The 24,455-nt window shown below is 44.6% G+C and overlaps 1 protein-coding gene across 2 annotated transcripts in view; it reads right to left on the bottom strand.

Annotated features, from left to right (window-relative positions):
- Positions 1-280: 280 nt before the first annotated feature.
- Positions 281-24,455, bottom strand: part of fut8b (fucosyltransferase 8b (alpha (1,6) fucosyltransferase)) — a 95,163-nt gene continuing 70,988 nt past the window's right edge. The window contains exons 12-19 of one of the 2 annotated variants that reach the window (XM_085937239.1): positions 20,806-20,924; positions 19,770-19,932; positions 17,852-17,966; positions 14,278-14,515; positions 10,575-10,821; positions 7,313-7,489; positions 7,098-7,248; positions 281-652 (exon numbers count right to left, since the gene is read on the bottom strand). In XM_085937239.1, the coding sequence (XP_085793365.1) occupies positions 422-652; positions 7,098-7,248; positions 7,313-7,489; positions 10,575-10,821; positions 14,278-14,515; positions 17,852-17,966; positions 19,770-19,932; positions 20,806-20,924 (1,441 nt within the window). In that variant the 3' untranslated portion in view covers positions 281-421. Of the gene's footprint in view, positions 653-4,740; positions 6,240-7,097; positions 7,249-7,312; positions 7,490-10,574; positions 10,822-14,277; positions 14,516-17,851; positions 17,967-19,769; positions 19,933-20,805; positions 20,925-24,455 lie in introns of those variants that run through there. The other variant, XM_085937238.1, reaches the window with a different exon arrangement.

Genomic DNA, 24,455 nt, shown 5'->3' with positions numbered 1-24,455 from the left:
GGTAAGATCTTCATTAGCGCCGCGATTGAAGGTGAACTTGTCAAATTCCTATCTCCATCTGCAGGCGGCCTGCTTGAGCCGTGGTGAAGACCTTCCTACTGGTGCAAGTGGAGAGAACTCATTAGCTCACTGATTAGCCTTTGGAATCTCACGCTGTGCGGAATCCACGCTGGTCCAAACCTAACTCACGGCGCCACTATTTGTTTGGAAATCATTTTAAAGCACGGCCGTGAAGGTGTGAACATTTAATGAAGGCTCCGTTCCCGATGTTATGAAACTTTCTGGTGGTCACCTTCATTTGTTACGCGTGTCAAGTAATCACATCGGAACATCTGTGTATTTTTTTTTTTTTTTTGCTCAACACGTGAAATCAAACAGCCCCCCCTCACTGTGCGGCTGATTAATAACGTGCTCACTCATGCTAATAAATACCTGCTCGTAATTCCAACACGCTCCCCCCGTGGTGAGCGGGGGGCCGCAAGGGCGCGTGGGCAGACGTCATCATTTCAGTTTCCAAAGCGTCGAAAAAATATGTTGGATGATTCTCACAAAGGGAGCAGATGTAGACATTGATCGTGACGGCGGCATCAACGAGGTCAGTGAGAAAAAGAGTGATTGCGCAATAAACACTCAGCGGAGTAAGAATTGAGCCCTAGATGGAAAAAAGGAAGGAGGGGGGGGGGGGGGCGAGGTGACATTTTTTTTTTATTTTTTTTATAGGTCATCAAGATACTACCACAAAATTGTACTAGGCAGGTAGGGTGAGACAAAAGACAAAAGCTTCGGTTAGCTACCGAGAGAAAACATCCATGCCTTGAGAAAGTCCACCTTAACAAGACAGGAGGGGAAAAAAAAAATAAAATAAATAAAAGCAGCCACTTTAGAGAGATAAGAGACTTTTTTTTTTTTTTAAACACAGCTAGATAGGCTTAGCGAGGAGCGCTTTAGTTGCTTTGTGGTTTTGTCCGACAAATTGAAATAGCTGTTCTGTTAGAAAGAAAGAAAAAAAAAAAAGAAAAATAGACACTTAACCTGAATCCTTGGGCAAAAAAAAAAAAAAAAAAGAGTGCTAGAGGTAATATTTTTCAGAAGCTTTCTATAGTCTGACAATATACTGTGCGATATACAGTAACATTGGGAAACACAAACACTGGGAAAAGAAAATTGTCTTAAAGTAAGCGAGGTGTGATCAAAATAAAAAAATAAAACTCCAACTCCTGCTTTTTTTTTTTTTTTTAAGACTATAAGGTGCACCAAATAAAGAATAAGAGGATTTTAAGTGTGCCTTATTGTCTGGAAAAATACTGGTATATTTTCAATTTCCCAGCACTCCATTCAGATTGATTGCCGGAGGGGGGGGGTCAAGGTTCACAGCGACTAGGAGGCGTGATTTGGCTGTAGGGTAGCTTTGCGTTGGCCGCGTGCACTTAAGACTCAGGTCATAATGTGCAATCAGAAGCCTTTTATGCGAGCTTGCAAAGAAGAGCAAATTGCTTCCGCACTTAGCCAAGAGAAAAGGAAAAGGACACCCATCGCGTCCTTATTGCTATATAAGTCCGGGCACAAAAAAGACAATGATAATAATCACAGAGGAGAAAAAGATGGAGAGAGAAAAGCGCTATTGTCATCTTACTACAATTAGAACTTCTTCTTGGATTTGATCTTTGACCCTTTCAAAATTTGATTCCGATCGCCTTATAACAAAGATGAAAAGTTTCTTTCTCCTGCCTTTCCACATAACCGTGAGCGATGCCATTTGTTTATTCCTCTCGGAGGCCGGACAATATTTTTGTTATAATCGCCTCGACGATATTTGTGTCCCTGAAGTGGTAAGGTCGTTTTTTCCCTTCGGCGCTAAATAATAAAGTCGCCAGAGATTTGATGATTGACCCTGACACGTTGATTTCAGCCAAGGTATTGATTTGCTATTAGCCCCCGGATGGTGTGAGAACACTCAGAGGCAAGGTAGGGCAGCTTTGTGAGTTCGGGGCCCCCGCTGCCATTGTGTCGCCCCCTGGCTGTTAAAAAGCCCCGCCTCCCTCTGTGGTAAAACGGTCTAAGCGCCGCCCTCAGTGTTTTTTTTTTTTTTTTTATTGAAAGCTGAGCGACAAGACAGATGGCTTTGAATAGGTGAGTCTAATGTAAAAATGAGTGGAGGATGGCGCCGAGCGAGATAAGCGGCAGCTGGCTATTTCTCTCTGGCTGTGTCAAGGCACGGGGCCCTAAATCACCTGTTATCTCCCGAAGCCGCAGCCAGACACTAATGGTCATCACGGCAGGCAGCAAGCCTGCTGGCAGGCGGCACGGCGGCGAGGCGAGGAATAGCTAGGGATTCTCCGTCGCCTCCGTGACGATGACATACAGAAAGTCTGCACACCCCTGCCAAGTTGATGTGATAACAAAAAAAAAGATCTTTTTACCATTAATATGATCTATGACCTGTAGAATATGTGATTTTAAAAAAAAAATAAGCAAAAATAAAGCACTGAGAATGGGGTTGTAAAAGTGTACACCCCCCTCTTATAATTGGGGCTGTTTAGGATTAACCAGCAATACATTTTCATGAAACCAATTTTATAATTTGCAGATTCTTTTATGTGACTAAATTTTGAATTAAGACATTGGAAAGGCAAAAACAAACTTGAATTTCAGTCCAATATAACAAATTGACAACATTTGGCTTTCGTCTTCAGGGCCATGTGTGTTATTGCTCTCAATCCAATGCTTTGGAAGAGACATTACATTTTGTTGCAGGTGCGGTAAAAGCAGCACAGAGCCGCTAAAAAAAAAAAAAAAAAAGTCTGGAGGAGATTTGATTTTGAATTTCAGGTCAATCTTACTCGTCTCGGTTATGTGATACGGTTGTAAAATATTAAGTCCACAAGCTAGCAAAAAAAAAAAAAAAAAAGAGCTGAAATGCATGAAAGAGAATTTTTTTTGCAAGGAGGGAAAAAAAAAGCTAAATAATGAGACTGAGCAACTTCCGGGGACACCGAGAGCAAACCTGGCGTCATTTTTAGAGCATCATAGTCACTCAAGTGATTGCAGTCGTCTGCTTAGTCATCAAGAACAACATCCTGCGGAGGTGGCGGAGGTGAAGTGGGCCACGTGTGGGAACTTAATAGCATCCAATAGTGTGACGGGTCAGCACTCAAAGCCGACTTTGCAAAGTTTCACCAGGAAAGAGATTGAAAGGAAAAGAACAGCAGACTGAGTGGGCGAACGTCAAAGTGGAAACATCAACAAACGAGACCTTATTTCATACACATCTGCCCGACAAATAAATAGACGCCAGAATATGACTGAACATTTGCCAAATTACACAATATTGAAAACGCTGTTCGGAAAACACCAATTTAGAGAGCTTATCAAATGCAAACTCAAGTCCTCGTGTGCCTCGTTGTTTTCCCGGTAGAGATCTCATCAAAGTTCTCTCCGTGTGGCAAACTGAAGCCTTTTGTGGCACCCCGGCTGACTTGTGCCAACACCTCGCCAGAAATTCCCTTTCCACGTTTACTAGGTTTACAGTCTTCATCTGATAAATGTCAAGCGGCGAAAAAACGGAGTTGATTTAAGGCCAACGGCAGAATGATGAAGTCCTTACTATCTACCGCCGCACAAAGGTGACACTTGATGGTACTCCAGCGCCACGTCGGAGGGCGAGAATCGTTTTTATTTCCTCGCCCTTTTTGCATGAGTCGTTTGGAATGAAATCAGATGTCTCTTACGAGATTGATAGTCTGCAGAGTGATGGCGCAGACACTTAGCCAGATAGTATATTGTATACAATACCTTTGATGTGGATCCAGAATAGCATTTTTTTTCCACACCTTAGAATTTCCGATACCAAGTACCGATACCACTAAATTTTGATACATATAATTTCTCCCCCAAAACAATCACAGAACATTTTAAAGAAAGACCTAAATTTATCAATAGAGCAATTTTTCTTACAGTTGCGGGTACAGACGTTGTGAAATAAGGCTGGTATCGGATATCTGGTATCGGTACTCACTCCTCGCTAATATAAACAATGTAAAATGTCATTGTATTGTGAATTAAAAATAAAAAAGGCGTTAATGACCTGCAAATGCCTCCGCTGTGTTTCCCAGGGAACAAAAGTCGAAGTTGGAATGTGTTAAAAGGTGCTGGTTAAAAAAATAAAAAACTGCAAGCTACATCAGGTTGGGCGGCCAATTAAGAGAAGAATTAAGTGCGCTAACGTCTCTCTTAAACGACTCTGTGACAGCGATGAGCACATTTTAATTAAAGTGGCCTCCGGTTAGCACGTGCATGTGTAAAACCCAAGCGGGGACCGGCTCTCTTTTCAAAGGAGACGTTTCTTGGTCAACACGCTCCAAATCGACTGTGGACTGTTGTCAAGCGGGAGGAAACCAAAACAATACAATTATTATTACCCACCCGTGCGGAAAACCTTCCACAGCTAGCTTTTCTTTTATGAGTATTTAATGAAGCATGCAGATAGTGAAATTAACACGTGATCTCTGATCGCTCCCCCCCTCCCCTCACGGAGTGAGAAAGCAACAAGACATCACATAAATAAGACAAAGAGATTAGGAAGGGAAAACAGGAAGTAGGCCAGTAGATAAGAGCAGGAAGGGACACCATTGGTATGAGTCAATTTGCTAGGTGAAGAAAGAATGTTGTGGCCTGTAAAATATGACATTAGGACAAAAACAAAAATACATTTGCCAAAATATCCAACAAGTAAAACCTGCATTGGTTTCTCAAGTTTATTTCAATGTGTGGTCATCAAAGACAATGCCCAGGAACAAAAGTCATGAAACAATGGCTTTTAAGAAGACATAGCATTATTGGTTTAAAAATAAAAAAAAACAATTTTGCCCTTATTTATTTTAACAGAGCAAAGTTTAAAAAAAAAAAAAAAAAATGAAAAAAAACGATGGCCATAAGAACAGGAGACAGTTGTGGAGTGCTTCATTTGGCGAGCGTGTCGATGTGCACCATCTTAATAATCGGAACATTGTTCACAAGGGGAGGGGTTGAGGTGGGGGGGGCGAACTTCCATTGTCCAAAGTGTCCCCACAACACAATTACACACATAAGCCCCCCCCTCATCCCCCCTCCCCTCCCCAATCCTGCATCACCACCAGGCACACAAACACAATTGAGTCCAGAGGCGGTGAGAAAAAGAAGCAGGCACCAGGCAGGTTGCTAACGTGGCCCCTTTAAAGCAGCACACACACATTCTCGCTATCACACACTCACACTCACACACACGTGATACAGTACACAATGCACAAGCAGCACCCTTCAAAAAAAAATTAAGACCGTTTCAAAAAAAACAAATTAAAAGCACGGGGTGATCGATTAAACTTAATTGCACGTGGGACGAGATGGAGGAATGTGGCAAAAACAAAAGACAATACAGTACATTCAATAACAAAAACAAAAAAAGGCAAGTCAAGAGTGAAAAAACACCAAAGAATTAAATAAAACACTCCAGTTTTAAAAACTGCGAGAGGAGGGGCGGGGGTGATGAGCGGGGGTGGTCCGGTCTTTACAGTAAAGTCCCGAGACAGTTTTTAATGTATGACTGATCTTTTTGTTTTTTTCTCTCGCTTTATTTAAAATCTACAGACTCCGCCTGAGGAGTAGTGGTGCAAGTTCTCTGTGACCTGACACAAGCACAAGTGCGCACACACTCGCGCACACACACACGCACACACACACATACACCGAGTGCAGTCCTGCCACGTGTGTGTGCAGGTCCTTTCGTCTCATCTAGCGTGCTTTGCAGGCTTCTCTCATCCTTCTGTACAAAAGCAGCCTCCTTCCCCTGGAAACCGCAGTCTACGGCGTTCTCCTTCTCATCTTCCGATGTTTTGTTTTCTTTTAAAGTGTATTTTTCAAACTTTTCATTTCTTATGGGATTCCAACAGTTTGTCCGCCTCGGGGTACGTCGGGTACTTGACCGTCTCGATCTTCTCTTTGACCTTGTAGGACGGGTAGAGGCCCGTTCGACCCAGTTTGCGGTTGATGCCCTTGGAGTAGCCGTCCCAGTGGTTGCCGGCCACACCGATGACGTCGCCGGGTTCCAGCGGGATGTCCTCGCTATTGCGCGGCTGGTGGGGGTACACGGCGATCTGATTGTGGGCGTTCTGGCCGCCAAAGTAGTAGATATCGTCCAGGGAGTAGAAGTAGGACGAAGCGTCCGGATGGAGGGTCTGCATGATCTCGTAGGCCACGCGACACACCTGAGGTGGAATCAACCACAACTCAATACCGGATGGGGGTGTTAATGGGAAGGGGTGGGCTGATGATTTTATTTTTATTTTTCACCGTAAACGTCAAAATAATAACCAGTGATGGGAGAAGATGCCGTTGATGATTCCGTGACGTACACCACCCCCCCACCTCCTGAAACCCTTTGACTTGGTTTTGTCTGACATTTCATCCCCCCCCCCCCCCCCCCCCCGCGGTTATATTAGAAAGACATGTACGTCTTTGACTTGGAAGTTATTTTTTGTTCATTTAGTCAAACAGCTGGTAACTTCAGCCATCAAAGGCCATATAAACGAGGAGACTCGGAAAAAAAAAAAAGAGCAGCCGCCTGCTGAGGAATATTCTGGTAAATGAACTGTCACCATGGCAACTGGTCCAAACGTTTCTGCCGCTGACTGTCGCTTAATGCGCGCCGCAAAACGAGCCCGTATTTGCTTATCGGATTTAAATACTGATTAATGTGCAGTCATTCACTTGCTAATGAAGTCATAGAGAAATGATTACCTGTTAATAAATCTACGTAAGCACATTTTGAACGAGTTGATGACAGGTTAAAACCTTTTCTTTCTTTCTTTCTTTTTTTTTTTTTTTTTAAGCATCAGCTGAATGCCCGTTTGGTACCAGCACGCATTTTTGAATAGTTTCTGGGAATTTTTTTTATTTTTGTCTCAAGGGTGAGTCATCGTGATCTGGAATCTGGGTCAAAATCCTTTTTTTTGTATCGAGCGGCGGGTTGCCTGCCAACTGCAGGGCAAATTAAGACAAAGAACCTTTTGGACAATTTCAATAGCACACCAGGCTAACCCCCAGAAGTCACTTTAAAAACTAACCTGCGAGGAGAAGGTGCACACCAAGAAGTCGGTCTGGGAAAGGAAGTGAATGTCCAGGATGACTCCTCTCAGAGAGTTCTCAGTGTAACGATTGTGAAGGCCCGCAGACCACGAGATGGAGTTGTCGCTGATGAACTCGTAGTCGGGATACCTAAACAAGGGCAACTGTGTATCAAGGAATGTCCCAAAAATAGCAACAAAGAAAATGAACCGACTTGGTTTTGGCTTCCTGGAGCAACGAGGGGTCGTCGGTGGCGAGGTAGACTCGTTTCTTGTCCACTTGGCCGTGCCGGGCCAGATGCTGGAATTGCTCCTCCACGTGTAACATGTACTCCTCGATGGGGTGGAAGGCCGCCTCCGTGCCAACTTTGTCTGTCCTCCTCACGTGAACGCTGCGAAACACACACACACGGACAGAAAAAAAGATTGAGCAAAAAGGAGACGTGCATAGGGTTCATGGAGCTGTCCCAATATTTTTGTTCCCATCCGTGCAGTGCCAATATCTTCATATAGGCCACCAAATGAATTGCGGTGACAGAAGGTGTTTGCAAACACGCAGGCTTGCTTGGATTTGGCGTATGTAGGACAAGCCAGAAGCAGAAATAAGCAACACTGTGTCATTTCTTCCAGCGATCCAGGACAGAGCGGGAGCAGACTGCATATATGAAGGTGAGAAAAAAAAAAAAAAAAAAAAAGAGGGATGGGAGAGAACGCGCATACATCCCATTCCTCAAACTGATGGATACACAAACTCAATTTTTATTCTATCTAGAACTATTATATTACGAAAGCAACCGGGCACATCTGTATTGTGAATTGTGGCCTCCAGGAAGGAATGAAAATTGCAAAATCTATTAACAACAAATAAATAAAAACAATTCCAAAAAAAAAAAAAGAAAAAAAAAGGAGTGGGCTCATTTGTTATGACACATTTGCAATCATGCTGTTGAAGGGTTCTTCCCCAGTTGGTTAAATGGCTTACTTTACTTTGTGTTGATTTTCATATCATGGTTCATTTATTTGTTTGCTCTGCAGAGTCTTTAGAGGCGCGTCTCACTGCATGCTCTTCTAATTATCCTCGCGGAATGTCCGTCCGTTTGTCCGGCCATCACTATCTATATCTATATACATAAGCAGGTCACTTCCAGAGGGGAGGGGCGAGCAGTTACAGGGGGATGGAGGGAGGGAGATGACAGAGAGAAACTGCAGTCATTCTAGCATAATGAAGGATGAATTAGCCTGCCAGTCTCTTCTAAAAGAAAAAAAAAAAAAAATTATAACACTAATATGAAGGGATGACCGGCTGTTCAGGTGGCAAATAAAAGAAAAAAAAAAATGGCTGACTTTTCATCTCTCTTACTCTGTAGTGATTGCCGTCACATCCCCGACGGCTCATACCAGCCCCCGACATGATATCAAAGCTAGTGTCTCTATTCAGGCTTGAGTGTCCCAAAAAAAAATATATACACCAAATGAATCTTTTATTTGCATGTGACGTCAGCACCTTGGAAGACTATCAAAAGGATTTAAACATCACTAGGCAGCTTTAAGAGTCTTTAGACAGATATACTATTGTCTTATTCAGTAGTTGCGTGATGCACTGTGTGAGATTTGCGGGGGTTAAAAAAACAACCCCCCAAAAAAAAATCAACCAAAAAAAAGCACTTTGTGGTTATGTAGCCACTTTCAGCTGAATATTCATTTGCTTCACATGTCCTCGTATACCCGCGATGAGTGTTCTTGCTGCACGACTGCTAATAATACGCAAGGCTTAAGGGGGGGGGGGGGGGGGGGGGGGGGGGAGAGAGAGAGATAAACCCCTCCTTTTTGAATCAAACTTTTTCTCTAATGAGCTACACATGAATTCAGTTGAGTGCCCCTATTCAGAATTCCACCAATGTATTCCTCTCAAGTCAGCGTGATGTCAAAGCAGTTAAGCTAGCATCAGAAGCACATCTGTTTTTTTATTTATTTTGATCAACAATCGGACCAACTTGCACGGCGGTCGAGAATGCTAGAATCGACACTTTAAATAAAATTTAAAAAACGGGATTCTCACCGATTGACAGGGAGGGGTGGTGTGGGAAAAGACAAAGACGAGATGTGTGGAGAACTCAATGAGAGCGAGAGGCTGGTGAATACAGATGTGTACCGAGGGGGAACGTGAGGGAGAGGTGAGAAGGGAAAAAAAAAAAAAAAATAAAAAAAATCGGAGAAGTCTTGGCGGCGAGAACAAACGAAACGCGAGTCGCGATCAGAAATGAGTGGTGGAGCGCTCAAAGACACGGCTGCTGCTCTGAAAGGAGACACAAAGGCGTGCGGAATGAGCCAAGCGTGAGGATGGCTTGCAGCAAAAAAAAATGGATGCATATGCAGATGGAGAGTTGCTGGAGACTCATGGGACATCTTGAAAAGTTTGGTCCATCCCAGCAAAAGGAGTTGAAAGTCAGTTCCTGGCGCGGCGCTTTCTCCTGCCTGCTCATCATCATGCACGTGGGTGCTGAATGATAAATCTCCCATCTGGCTAAGTGAGCGCCTTACAATAATAGCTGATGCGGGGAAGTGCGGCAGAAAGAGAATGGGGCTTGCAGGCAAAAATGCTAATGTTCCTCGAGTTGGGCACCTGGCTGCCGTGGGTGGAACGAGGGAAGAAAAAAAAAAAAGAAACATCCATGCAGTTATTTATTGTGGCCTAAATTCCGAGTCCAGGTGGCGGCAGTCTAAATTGACATGCCCGGGCTTCCCTGTCCCTCGGCCACCTCCTCATGTTCAATCCAGGGTCAGCTCTGACACACGGTCCCTTCGGCGATGCCTAGTTCTGTCTGAGGTCTACTCCCGGTTGGACGGGTCCAGAACACCATGCCAGGAAAGACAGATGAGAGGCTGTAGTCCTCCAGGAAAGGACTTTACTGGGCAAAATCCTTGCTGGCTTCTTGGTTGGAAGTTTTTAAAACCTTGCGATAAATATACTTTGGAGTTATTCAAAAGCGTTATCGAAAGAACACGTCTGTTTCGCCAAAGACAAAATGGAGTCGGGGGCTAAATTGGCGTTATCTGTCATTAGCAGCACATTAAGGAGAGGCTGCTTTATATGAGATTAACTCCAAACAGACAACAGGAAGATGGAACTCAATTGGGTGTTTAATACTTTTTAGAGCGCGAGGGTTCCTACTTAGACAATTATTTCTCTCGGGAAGTTTTTATTTGAGCAAGAGTAATATTCAAACAAATAGGGCGTCTTATTTTCTAATGGACAAAAAGTATAAAATGCACATTTTTGGTCCCATTTGGTATTATTGTCTTAACCTGCTATTAACCTCAACAAAAGCTCCACCGTGGGCCCCCAAGCTACGTCTTTGTTTGCTAATTACCAGTTTTGTTGTTTGCTTTGGATCTCCAAATAGAAACGATGTAAACACTTCATGGAAATGCTCATAAGTGAATTAAAAAAACCCAACAACGGCTGAGTTCTCTTACCCAATGATGGGGTGTTTGAAGCCAAGCTTAGCTGTGGTCTGCTGGATCTCCTTCTCCAGCCAAGCTTGGGGCCGCACCAGATACTTGACAAACTGGGACACCCACCACACGGAGGGGTCACCGTGGAGGCGGTGCAAACGTGGCGCCAGGTCTTCGGGAATAGCCAGAGGCAGGTAGGGGGGACGAGGGTGAAGACTGTCCACGATGGGCAACTCCACAACCTGGACGTCTTTATCGTTGGCCTCCCCTGGAAAAGATTGTCAACAATGATTTAGCAAAACACTTCAAGATGCATAGAAATGACACGGCCGCTGCTTTAAGGCAAAGTTAATCAGATAATCGAGGGGGGGATGGCGGCGGCGGATGCTCGGCCATTGGAGCCTCAAGGCGGAGTGGAGATTGGCAGAAGCCGTGGGCAAAGCGTTGGAGCCGGACCGATTATAAAGGTCACCTCTCTCTGGCTAGCAAAAAAAATAAAAAATAAAACCCAACAACAACCTTGAAGCAACTCTCTACAGCACAGGTGGTGCAACACTAAATGATGGGAGCCAATGAAAATAAGTACACAATCTCATTTTACCAGAGAGACTTTGCCTGGAAGACAAACTTCCCTTTTTTTCCCCTTATAAAAACCTTCCAGAAATGTGCGTGTATGTACATTATCTGTGTGTGTGTGTCCCACCTCGGCAGATAATCAGGTTTGAGGGCGCCGAAGCACCAGACACAACTCCTAACACGGCTATAAACAACATCTGCACACTTACTAAATAAACGGCAGCGAGTGTGTAAAATCTGCCTCCGACATGACGGCTCCATAAAAACATGTTAGGGACAAGGGCGGGAATAAAAAATGATGATAAAAAAAATAAAAAATAAATCAACTGCGCTGGATATAGAAACGGAACTTTTCCTTTCCGTGAAGCTAGCGGCTAGCTAACTGGCGCAAATGGACACATCTTCCACCCACAGCTACTCAATTAGATCCAAAAGCTTTCACCTCCGAGGCTTCATACATATTTCACGAGCCCGATCCAAAGAGACAAGAGGAACGCCGAGCGACAAACACCACGCTTCTCCAGTCGCTTTGCAAATGAACTGAGTCATACCCTCCCAAGAGTAAAGCCGTCGTCGTCTAATTACGCATTAGCTCTCTTTGCCTAAACATTCCCAAGTAAAACAAGAACTTTTTACATTCAGTTATAATAGCTGCCAAAAATTGGCTGTTTGATCCACACTCGACAATTAGGTCATCGTCCCGGAAAATGATAAACAGAGAAAGTCCAATTATGTCATCATCTTGTCGAAGATTGTGCAACCAGGGCAAATCAATATTTGGGCCTTATAATCGACTGGTGCTAACTCCGCTAATAAGCACGCCTATGAAAATGCAACCAAATTTCCGAGGAGCGACTCGATTTAATCCCATCTTTTTTTTCCTTCTTCTTTTGTTTTCCGCAATTCCCCCTCCCTGTGCAGGAAGAAACAAGCCGTTCCCGTAATGACTTTTTCGCTATCTTTGATTCCGACCCCCCGAAGCTATATGTTTTCCAGACCAAAATATCCCCAGTCGCAAATGCATATACAATTTGCATCCTCGGGGAAACTCCCGACAAAAGTAGGTTAACGATACAAAAGCTATTTAAAGAAGGTGGCTTGTGAGAAAAAAAAAACAAAAAAAAAAAACTCAACTGGGCTATAGAACGCCGACCAAATCGTTTTCCTACCGCGACCGTCCGGCTAAATATAGTGTTTAAGCGCACAGAGAATAAGGCCACGCGTTTGAAAAGGGAACATGAACAGAACATCGTTTAAGCCCGCGGCCTCATTCGCTGCCGAGATGGCACTCGCCTACTGTTAATGAAACACGCACGACAACGGGGGACTCGTCAGGTAGCAACAGGCGTACATTAGCGAGGCCAATGTGTCACGCGGTGACCGAGACAACCCTGAGAAAATAAGAACGCGACATGTCGGCGGTGAATGAGCCGTCGGCTCGGGGCGGCCAGATGGCGTGTATGGATCTATAGGAGGCTGTAAAGACAGATAGCGGAGAGCAGATAGTCGGAAAAGGACGTATGAAAGGCGGGAGGGAGGGAAGGAGAAGAGAGGCGAAGCACCCCGAGAGCGGCAGATAAGAAGGAAGAGCCCAGGAGAGCTCCAGTCAAATGAGGTGCTGGGAGAAAAATGAAGAGCTGAAAGGAGGCGACCAGAGAGAAAGTGATAGCGAGCCAGTCGCAGCCGGATAGTAAAAAGCCTTCGATTCACTTATCGTCTTTTGCAAACGCTTCACATTTGTCACTTTCGCAGAGGCAAACACTCCCCCCCCCTCCCCTCGTCTTATAAATCGTAAGACTATCCAGTAATCATATCAAGGCCTTCGATTCGTAAGTCAATACTAATAAATGACCGTGCTACATTCGCAACCTATTTTATCAAGGCATTGATCTTTTTGTCTGAGCCGTTTCATTTTACGGTATAAATAAGCTAGTTTGAACATGGAGTGTCCAAAAGGAAAAAAAAATGTTAAGGAGGCAGGTCTGCTGCCCTTTTCATATTTTCCGAGGCATCAAAATCGTTTAAGAAGGAAGGATTCTCTTAAAGTGTTTGTTTGGCTGTGGGCAGACAACTCTGTTGATCTGAATTTTTTTTTTTCCCCCGGTAAACACCAGCTGTGTTTAGACAGCGGCACGTGTCAATCCTCCCATAAAAGTGCAGCCTCTTGCATTTTTACCACCACTGCCTGTTTTTGTTTTATTCTGGATCCCGATCAGGGAGGCTTAAACAAGATTCACAACATTCACCTTACAATGTCCTCAGTTTACAACTTTGCTGTCATAGGAGTTTTCCGGGGGTTACAAATGGCGTCGAATGAAGTCGCTCGAGCGGCATATCTGATCCCGTGCGTTCTTTTTTTTTTTCTGGACACTGTCACGGCCGATATCGGTTGACGTCGTAAATAACCGCGTGGCAGAAAAATCATCTGGATTGTTTCAGTTTTGTGGAAACGTAGCCTGAGAGAAAGTTAGCTAGAATGCTAACTCCACTTAACCTCGCTACAGGTGGACTTAAAAAAAGGTTTAACCTGCCGACCCTCACTTTCGAGGTTAGTCATCACATGGGAGATGAACTAGGAGAGACATTTTGAAAGGTTTATATTTCTCTGCCAGCAAAGTAAATACATCTCAGCTAGCATGCGCACGCCATTAGCGACCATTTGGGGGAGTGATTAAGGGCACCTTGAGTGGATTGGCAATGAAGGTGGTAAAGGGAATCCCCCCACAAATTTGATCCAATTTCTCTCGCCATTAAGTGGCGGAGAAGTGCGAGACACGGCTGACAATGTTCTGACCTTTGGCCACTCAATCGAGAAAACCATTCGGTCAAACTTAATAACCTGGATGAGAAGTAGCCTTGGTTCACAGTTGACGGACAAACGATGTATTTTTTTTTCCACAACATAAACTCTTTTATTGGACTCTCATGTGGAAATTTCTCGGCAATGAAAGCTTTGAGTGGTGAGGTTCTGCTCATGCATTAGCTGCCAAAGTGCTTTTACAGGAATTGCATTATCTTGCCTTCGTACACCATTTTTTTTTTTTGCTGCAGCAGCAGAAAAGAAGGGACGAGTCGACTCTTAATTCCGCCAGAGAATACGACGAAAGCGTAACGAGTCTTTTGTATCTGGGAAGGTGTTTGTACATACCCGACCAGTGTCCGGTGGTGGCGCCAGAGCGGTCGGTGCAGCTGTTACTGACGGGGAGGAAGACGCTTTCCCAACCGCTCGGGGCGTAACGCCAGTTGTGGGACTCCAAGATGAGCGTCCGCTGGGTGCCGTACGCAATCATAAAGCAGTAGACCACGTGATGGAGTTGGCAGCCGTAACCGCAGCCTTTATTGATGTTGCACACCAGCTTCCTGGCCTTACTGCAGTCCGGAGGGTTCTAGAAGAAAACACATTGTTTTTGAAAATCCGCTTTTATTACTTGACCTTCAATCTCACCCAAAGAGCCGACCTGTGAATTTTAATAACACGCGACGACTGTTCTTGTTTGTTATGTTACTTTAATTCCATTGTACAAGAAGCTCTTTCCAACCTTGGTCTGTTTCTTTTGCTCCCTCTGATAATCCTATCTTACACTTTATTGCTTCAAAATAAATGAAATTACTCTTGATTTATTATTTTCACTGGACGTGCTAAAAGAAAATTGCATGTTTTTTTTTATAGCCATGCCATTGATCTCTGCTTCTGCGGAAACTATTAAAAAAAAAATTAAAAAAAAAACATCATTAGCAACACCGACGGGCCTTGCTGCTTCCACTTGGTGACATGTTCCATTATTACAATGGACAAGGGCATGGTGTATTTTTTTTTCCTCTGCCAATTAGCACACACACACACACACAGGTCTGCTTCCATAAATATTCGTGAGTTCATTTTACTCGCTAGCTCAAAATAGACCGCCGGCAAATGCAAGTTCAACTGTGTGCTCGAAAGATGTCAAATTAGGTAATAGAGACAGACAAAAAACAATTTTTCGCTTGTAGATATTTCAACCTGACAGCCAATGCGTGTCCCGATGCTATAAGAGTGCCTCGTCGTTGTGGTGCCATGCCATCTTCTTGTCACAACATTCAATCGACAGCTGACATTTGAGCGTAACGTAGCATTTAATGGTTTTCACTAAACTGGCTGGCCCAGACTTGCTTTCCGTTCCCATCTCATGAATAAGATTTCCTCTGGTAAAAAAGTGTTGGGTGTGGAATATCAAGTGACACTCTGGGAGGAAAATACAAAAAAAGCAGCAAAGCTAGTTGTTTTGTAGCGGAGCGGCGGGGTCGTGATTGGGAGCGACTCGGCGATCCCCCCCGCGCCAACCGGCTTCCTAAACAGCAATTACGTGGCTGATGGGAGTGTTTTCCTCATTAAGAGTTTGCTGCTGCAGCTTTCGGAAGGAAGGTTCGGAGTATTTCGCTCGCATTTAGTAGCGGGGTGACTTCCCTTCTTTGTGATCATGCCGAGATGCAGGAATTCAAAGCGCGTAGCAATAATCTACAGTAGCAACCTCGTGAGGAGCTTTCGTTTCGGCTTTCATACTCGACTGACCTTGGAGAGGAACCGTGTGTGACATTTACATGTTCCTACCACCGGCGTATCCTTGGAAGGTGGAATAACGCTTGCGGTTCAAAAAAAATAACAGCTGTCATGTTTACGCGGGCGTCCTGTGTGTTTATGTGGAGTGGCGCAATGATTCACTTTGGGTAAACCACTTGATGTTGTTGGAGCAGGAAATGGTTGATAGGAACTCGATGTGCGAGATCATTGAGTCATTGGAAAGTGAAGCGGGAAAGGGCTTTTGCGTCAAATATTCATTGTTGATGTGTGGGATGGACGGTTTGCTCATCACGACCCACTTGAGGGACGATAAAGCGGCGCTACCTGACTTGCGGCCAGTAGAGGCGCTGTTGTGTGAGTGCAAAAATTTGCTGAATGATAACTTTTTGGGTTGGAGTCGGTTATCGCTCATGTTTCTCCGCTCGCAAGTAGCGAGTCGTTTGTATCAGCGGCAGGATTTAGATTGACAGTCACAAACTTTATTAGTTGTGGCGCTCTATAAAAACAAAAAAACAAAAAAGTTGCCGACTCAAATGAACGTGCTTGTAAAAAAAAAAAATAAATAAAAAAGGCAGACTTCAAATGACTTCAACCTTCGCTTGCCAGCACGTCTTAAACCGGACGTTTGGCTGTAAACTAAAAAGCCCGGCGCAAATACACTTCCAGGATGCAGTCATACGGCTTTGTTTGGCAATAAAACCAACAGACTTGCTCGATATTGGACACCGACCAAAACTCCCTGCTGGCTTTTATTTGGCAGTCTTTCTTTATTTATTTTTGTTTGCTATCTGACGGGTGATGCACATGTAATGTACATCAAAAGATATGGCAACCATACAAAGCTGGGACAGATTCTTCGCCCGCTTGAACAGATGGAGGGGATCAATTCTTCATAAAGTGCAAATAGATTTCGCTCGACATTTGTTGTCGCCTTAACTTTGTAAAGTCGCGCAAAAAAAAAAAAAAAAGGGCACACAATTGCTCACGTAAACAGATCTGGTAAGCTGATCTGCTAAGCGCACTCGTGCAATGAAATTGATAAAACCCGAAGCTGATTTTGCCTTTTTTAAATACTGTTCGGGGACATGGAAAACATTTTTAAATGCTACAACCCAAAATTATTGTCAGCCGTTTCTGAAAGTACAGCTAACATTACAGTGAAGTGGTATCGGTGTCCGAGTATCGGAACATTTTTTTTTTTACAATTCCGAGTACAGGCGGATGTGACGAGGAGCGAAACCTCCCTTTCGAGCGCACTGCACGTCAAAAAAGCAAAAAAAAAAAAAAAAAAAGCTTGTCTGACAGAAGACTCGAAAGGAGCTGCCATGTTCGCTGTTCGAGTGGACAGATGGAGCATGCAGACATGGAATTAGTTAAATCGGGAATGAGGGGAGCGAATACCGCGGGTGGCGTACACGGCAGGCAGTGTGTAGCTTCGTGTGTGTGTCCGTTAAAACAAGAGACTCGCATCAGGTATCTCTGTGCAAACGTGGAAAAAGCCCGGCACAGGTGTGTGTGTGTGTGTGTGAGCCCATCTGTGCGTAACCGTGTCTGTGTTTGTGTGTGTGTGATAAATTAGTAATGGCAGCTGGTGGAGCGCTGCGATCCCTCAGCAGCGGCGACAGCAGCTGTTAGTGGGGCCGTCTCCGCCCAGCCGGCCTGACTAGGTCCTCTTCATCAAACACGTCGGCTCATTAATGCTGCGGGTCCCAGCGTGGCACCTGAAGCGCCGCGCCGGCACCACCGCGGAGGAACGCCGGCGTCCTCGTCCCACCGTGCGTGTATAATTTAACCCCTCAAGCGTTTGTCAAATTGGTCAACTTACAGTAGTTGGTCCGTTTCTTGAAAAGAAGGAACACAAGTAGCACCAGAATTTATTCCGCTATGCTAAGCTGTCATTTATTCAATTTCTTCTATTTTTTTTTTTGCGAGCGCCCGACCCGTCAGGAATTGGATTGCCGAGACAGCGCGTTATCACACCTGCCACCTTATAAGGGGAAAGCGACGCCGACAGTTAAGCACGGTGCAAATGAGACAAGCGGGTGTGAAAGATGGCGATAAAAAACACATAAGGGCCTTTTTTTTTGTTAAAGACAAACGTTTGCACGGGGTCTCCCTCGCTTTTTTTGCCGTGCCGCGAAAGAGGAAGATAGTCTCAGAGTACCTGCAAGTAAGTGATTCGGTTCTGGACCAAATCCGACAGGTCTTTGGCCTCCTTCACCCGCCACTCGCCCACTCCATCTGCTTGGCTGAGGTAGTACAGGTCTGTCATGATGGACCTGGAATCACAACAAGTGCTTAGACCAAGGGGTGCCAAATTTTCCATGATGACTGTCAACCCAAATAAAGCGATGTCACATTGATTTGAGATACAAGCGATTAGAGTTACAAGCTCGGTCGAGGAACCGATTCGCCGTTGAGCCGGATCATTTGGTCTTTGCGCGACTTGCGAATATTTGCACAAGGAGCGAACGGCGTCGTCTTTGATCGCATTCCTTGCCCCCCTTTTTCATCTCTCCTGATTTCAAAACCGGGGCGCAGACACGCGCAAGTTGCCAAACAGCGCGTAGATTAAATCAACATAAAATAAACTTGCAGATTTATTATTCCCGTCTTTGAACCCCCCTCCCTCCCCGGCAGGTAGACGGAGGTGCACGGGTTTTATTACTCTCCTCCGCGGGGGCATTGGACAAACCGAAAAGTATCTTCCGATGATGCAAATGGAATATTACACGGGCTCCGAATGTTTTATCGGCATCTCGCTGAGTGACAAGACGAGGTTGCGCTCGTTGAGCTCTTTCCGGGATGAATCCTATCTGCGAGACTCTGACAGCAAATGTGTGTTGATGTCACGCGTTGCCAAATATCGTGGACATCCTCTCCGTAACTTGCCCCGGAGCGTAAGCGCTGATGTATTCCGCTAAAGGCAAACACACACACACACACATTGATGCAAGCGTAATTTATTACTCACTTCTTTGACCCAAATCAGTCAAAGCCTGTGCGTCTGAGAGTTCTCATCCGGATATTTGGTAGCTCGTCCAAAGACGAGTGCAGCCAAAATGGCGGATATGGCCGTGACTTCAGTGTTACTCATTGGAATTTGGAAGCATGGATCGTGAGTGCGCCGCTAAGCCAAAGCAAACAAGGTGACTATCATGAATCAAATACAGAAGAACATCAGCCATGCGACAAATGTGTCGAAGAATTGTAGAAAAAACAAGAAACAAGCCGAAGAAGAACAACAACAGAGATGAATGGGGGCTTCTTTCTGCTTTGTTAAAAGCAAAATGGGCCTTTTGTGTTCTCGCCGCCCTACCAATTTTTGCGCCGTCATGTGTCGAGCAGCATCCATTAGGCTACATAAGCACTTAAGTCGTCCCAAAAAAATAAAAATCAAGATGTACTGTACATGCCGAGATTGATGTCGCGCCGTTTGCAATTGGACTTAAGCGTTTTTTGGAGTGGAGCCTTCTTAGCCTTTGCCCGGAGCACTTACGGCGACTTAAAAAGGGAAACCGACACGAAGGTCTGAGGATTCCGTCTTTGCAAAGCAGCTTAGGCTGCAATGACTAAGACAATGGCCTCGGTAAGCCACTTGGGCGGGATTACAATGAATCACTCGGATAAGTTGCACCGGGGCTTTTCTTCATCCGTGGAAGTCTGCCATCTAGAAAGAGTGAGTCTGTGACCTTTGAACTTTGGTTTCGACCGCTCGTGCCTGTCCTACTTGGAAACTTTTCACCAAAACGTGCACAAACGTGCTCGATGTGAATATTGAGTCGAGGGTCTTGTCGCTCAAATTGCAATTTGCCACCCGCAGGAGTGCAAGATGGCAAATTGCACTTCTCCACTTCATTAATTTGCGCGAGAGATGTGTGACTTACCAGCACGTCGGCTTGATAAGTGCAGAGACGGATTATTCACAGCGGGACGACTTTTTGATCATGAATATGCCATAATAAGTGGAGTTGGACTTTTGTGTGTGTAAACATTTGTTCCTGCTCGCTTAATTTGTTAGTCAGCAAGGTCATAAAAATATCTTAGGAGGCTGATAAAAGATTCAAAGCATCTGTGCTCACCTTTGCTGGTTTCCCAAATGGGTCAGGAGTGTTTCCGCATATTTCTGCCTTTCGCTGACTTCGACGTTGGCCAGTTTCTTCACCTCGCTGCGAACAAAGTACCAAAACTCTTTGACGCCGTTGTCCACTCGGCGCCGGAGCTCCTCCTGAGTGGGCCCCGGGCCTGCAGAGGGAGATAAATAAATATAAAAATATTTTAAAAATAAATAAATAAAAACATGACACTTGAAATAAGTGACATATAAATGACTTCAAAGTATTTACAAGGGAATTAAATTGGAAGAAGATGCCACAGGGTTTCTCTTGTTTTGCGCAAAACATTACACGAGCGAACGAAGGAAATTTCCGAAGTTGCCGAAAAGAACCAAATGGAGTTTTTATCTTGTGTCCCTAGGTGGAGCTTTGACCTCATTAAGGAGCCCTTGATGGCTGTTTTCCGCCTCATAGTGTTTTTTTTTTCTCCCAAGCTCCTCATGTGGTTTTTCCTCTCGTATAGTACTTCGAACAACAGTCAGCCTCAGCCAAACAATGTGAAGTAGCACACATGGATAACACAGCTGCCTGCTTTGGTTTCTGCCTAGAGAAACACCCCCATCCCAAAAAAAAAAAAAAAACAGGCAGAGGGAAAGACAGCCTCCAGCAGGATGAGACAGATTTTTTTTTTTTTTTTACGCGCTATCTGGCATTCTCTTTTTCTCTCTTTCCCTTCCTCATGGAAAGAAAGCTAGAGGGTATTTTTAGCGTCGTCTTCCCCCCGCGGCGAGATGGAAAGGCTGACCCTGTGCTGCCCTTCACGCTCGCATGTCCCTCTTTATTTTCTCTCTGTCTGTCTCCTCTCTTCCCTTTTCGCTCGCATCTTGCCACTGGGGGCATTGGGCGTGCTTCCGCTTTTATTCGCACCTTCGCCGCTCGCCTGACAGCTTTGCTGCACTTTCTGACCACTGCTTAGAGGTAAACACACACACAAACCCCCCCCCCCCCCCCTCTCTGGTTTAATATTTGACTAGCGCGTGAATCTCAAAGCTCTGCTGCTTACCGTCTCCTGTCAGTTTCTGGAAGGTGTGGATCTTCAGTTTGGCTCGGGTCAGCTGGTCCTCAAGCGAGCGTAGTCTGCCCGCAGCCAGGGAGCCAACCTCTGCCTGGCCCTCGGGTATCCTGATGAACAGCAAAAAAAAAAAAAAAACAGGGAGACATTTTGTTTAAGACTCAATAAAACATTTCTTCAACGCCGTAATGGCAAATAATAAAGATAAAGACAGAGTGGTTAAAATTCAAATTAACCACACATAATGTAGCGCTAAATACAATGATTACTTTAATTGTCTACCTGGTTTTCTTTTCCTCTGTTCAATTTGTGCCGGTTGTCAACACCGGCACAAACTGTAAAGGTTAATGAGTCCCGCAGAATCTTTTTTTTTTCTTCCCCCCCGTGCTACAAAAGAAAATCCAATAATGACATTAACCACAGAGGCTTTGTTTTGATTTCACTTTGCTCCGTCAGCCAAGGAGGTTTTATATTCCTCGCAATTTATTTTGTTAGCGAGCGTGATTACGTAATAGGTACTGGGGAAAGCAAAACCGAATACAACGCTATCATATTTCCATAGACCCCAAAGGGGAGGGGCCGTGACAGAAAGAAAGAGGCCATTATATACTCTATTTACAAAATGTTAAACCTAAAACACATTAAAAGCTTTTCGGGTTGACTTGATTTGATTTTCGGTTCGTCCGTATTCCAATACATTTTCAAGACGGCTCCTCCGATGACATCACCGTATTTATTTGATATGAGAAAACCAGCAGAATCCGGTCAAGGGATTTGGTTACTTGATAGTCCATCGAATAAGTGACTGGGCTCGCATGTATTTGTCTGAAGGCGCATTTCAAAGGATGAAACAAATCTGACAAGAAAAATGAGAAAGACATTGTTTTACTTTGCTGCTGATGTATTCAAAGGACAAGTTGAAACAAAGCAAATAATGAGCAAAACATTGAGTCAACAAAGGCGGGCCGGCAAAATATTTTTCTTTTGAAAAGCTCCGCGGGGGGGTTTCAAAACTGTGAAAGACGAAAGAGAAAAAAAGAAATAAACACTGCCGACCGACGCTCTTTGGAGACGGTTTACTGCTACCAAGTAAAATGAGACGAGACACTGCTGACCGACCGACGTGGTCACAAATTCAACTTTGAACCTCCGTCCCTTGTATCCTTGATCACAATACATCAAACAAACTCCGTCGCTGTGTATTGCGTTGACAAGGTATCGCCTTCGCTTTTTTAAACATTTCTTTTCTTTCCCGAATAATGGAATCAAAAATTGCTGGGGACTGACGCAAGAGCCCAAATACGAAATCCCCGCTGACTCCTATTCACGGATGGGGATGACGACGAGGACACGGTTATCCGGTTCAATGCAATAGGGAGAAAGGGGAGCTCCCATTCATACACGCCTGAGAAGAAAATAATTAAAAAAAAAAAAAAAAGGTGGCGGGAACTGATACCGGAGCTTTCTTTGAACAAGAGATGATTCACAAAAACTTGCACACACAACAAAACACCACTGAGCTCTTTTTTTTGTTTGTTTTTGTTTGGGAGATGTCAATTTTTGCACCGCTCAATTCTGCCTGGGATGGATATCTGAATGGCAAAAAAAAAGAAAAAGTTTTTTTTTTTTTTTTTTAAATATATTTATCGAACTGAATGTCCTGACTTGTTCCAGTATATCAGAATAATGCTGCCTGGAGATATTTCCAGATTGGGAAGTACTAGCTGTGTCAAGGTGTGGAGATAAGATAAGATATTTCGTTATCTGTTCCACGCGGGGGGAACGACTGTTACACAGCTTCATTGCAAATCCTGCCCCGTTTTGCAACATTAATATTGTCCAAGGCTTTTTTTTTTTTTCCAGATTTATGTGGCCTTGAAAAGGTCAACTTTTGATAGGCCGCAGATAATTTGAGCATTTGTGAGTGATGACAGCAGTTATTAGCAATTTCTTTAGCTTCATGATATAGCTTTTGTAATCCCCCCCAAAAAATAAGCGCCTTAACATCCCCGCTACTTCAAACTATTAGAAAAACGGAATGTGCCAAAATACACAGGGGCATCGGCAAAGTGCTGCAAAGGCCACGTTAATGAGTCATCAAGGCGTGCAAACTCAATTTGCTCCCCGTGTGACGAACATCAGTCGCTGGCGGGCATAAAGACGAGACATTAAAGTTGCAACAGCCTTCCACGCCATGAAAGGAACTAAAAAAAAAAAAAAAAGGGGGGAGGAGCATGTATCGATTATATTTTGCAATGCCGGTGTAAAAAAAAAAAAAGATGTTTCCCTCCTCTGTGTCCACTTGAGTGACACGTACTTGTTGAAATATGAGCCAGATGCATTTCCTGTCGAAAAGCGACCGCGCCCGAACGAGATAAAGCATCCTTGGAAATCCACAGCAGCGCTTAAACAGCCAATCAGACACGGCTTCGGAAACACTCTGCCCAAATGATCCCAGATGGCATCTCTGGAGAAGCTGCAAAACAGCTGCTATGGCACACTGGTACCTGACGATGGTGAAAATCCATCTATCATCCCATTTAAGGTCACGGAGGGGCCGCGATACGTCAAGTTTGGCTTTCCCGTGAAAACCAGTCCAAAAAAAAAAATGATCCGATGAGTGGGAAGTGAAATTTCCAGCAAACACAATGGACTTGTGTGTCGACGATCCGGATTTTGTCCAAATCGGTTATCGGGTTGTTCCTTTTGCTGTCTCCGGAATGTGACCGCAAATTGGATGAAAGCGATTAGGAATGGTGCATTCTTGATTTGCACGCTAAATTGCTCGACAACCACATCTGGCCTTCTTGACAGAGCGCACGACACTCACAATGGACCCAGTGTGTGTGTGTGTGTGTGTGTGTGTGTGTGTGTTGACCTTTGTTCACATCTTGAGGCTTTTTTTTTTTTTTTGGGAGTCTGGTGGCCAAATGTTATGCTAGACGAGCTCATGTGATCGTTAGCTATTAGCGGAGGTCAAAATTTGTAACATGCTCAAAATAAACCATCAGGGGAGCCCAAACACCTTTTTTTCAAAACCTTAGGAGGACAGCATGGCGTTCTGATCTTTTGTCCAGATCGTCTATCACTTGTCCTCAAGAGCTCATCGCTCAGCACAGCTGTCATCGTCACCCCCCTCGGCTCTCGCCGATGTTTCACCGCCGGGGGGCTCGTCGAGTGTCGTCGTCGTGGCTCGACGTCTGAAGGTGAGTGGCAGCTGCGGAGAGGGCGGGGCCTTGACGGATTGAGCCGCTCGACCCCTTGCTCACCTCTCATTAATGCTACTGGCTCGTTGGGAGGTTGGCGCTGTTCCCGGCGCTCGCTAATAGCTCGAATAACCAAAGGCCGGGCAGGCGATAAGAATTTGAGGCACTGACCTATTAGTTCAATTGTCCTTCCCTTTTTTTTGTTGACGGGGAACCTTATAGAAAAGAAAAACGATGCATTCATTAGCGGCGGAGAAACTAATTGACCGCGGTACATAAACGACGTCTTGAGGCTTTTTTTTTTTTTTTTTGCTATCCTGCGCAAATTAATAACGCGTGATGCCTAAATCAATAACGCGCACAATCAAATGAGCTCAAGTAAACATGACCTGAAGTTTTTGGAGAGCGTAATTCTGCTTTTTGATGCATAAATTC

This window comes from Syngnathus leptorhynchus, chromosome 18, assembly GCF_054491065.1.
Source record: "Syngnathus leptorhynchus isolate UIUO chromosome 18, UIUO_Slep, whole genome shotgun sequence".
In the NCBI taxonomy this organism is placed as follows: domain Eukaryota; kingdom Metazoa; phylum Chordata; class Actinopteri; order Syngnathiformes; family Syngnathidae; genus Syngnathus; species Syngnathus leptorhynchus.
This window is presented reverse-complemented; position numbering and strand designations above follow the sequence as displayed.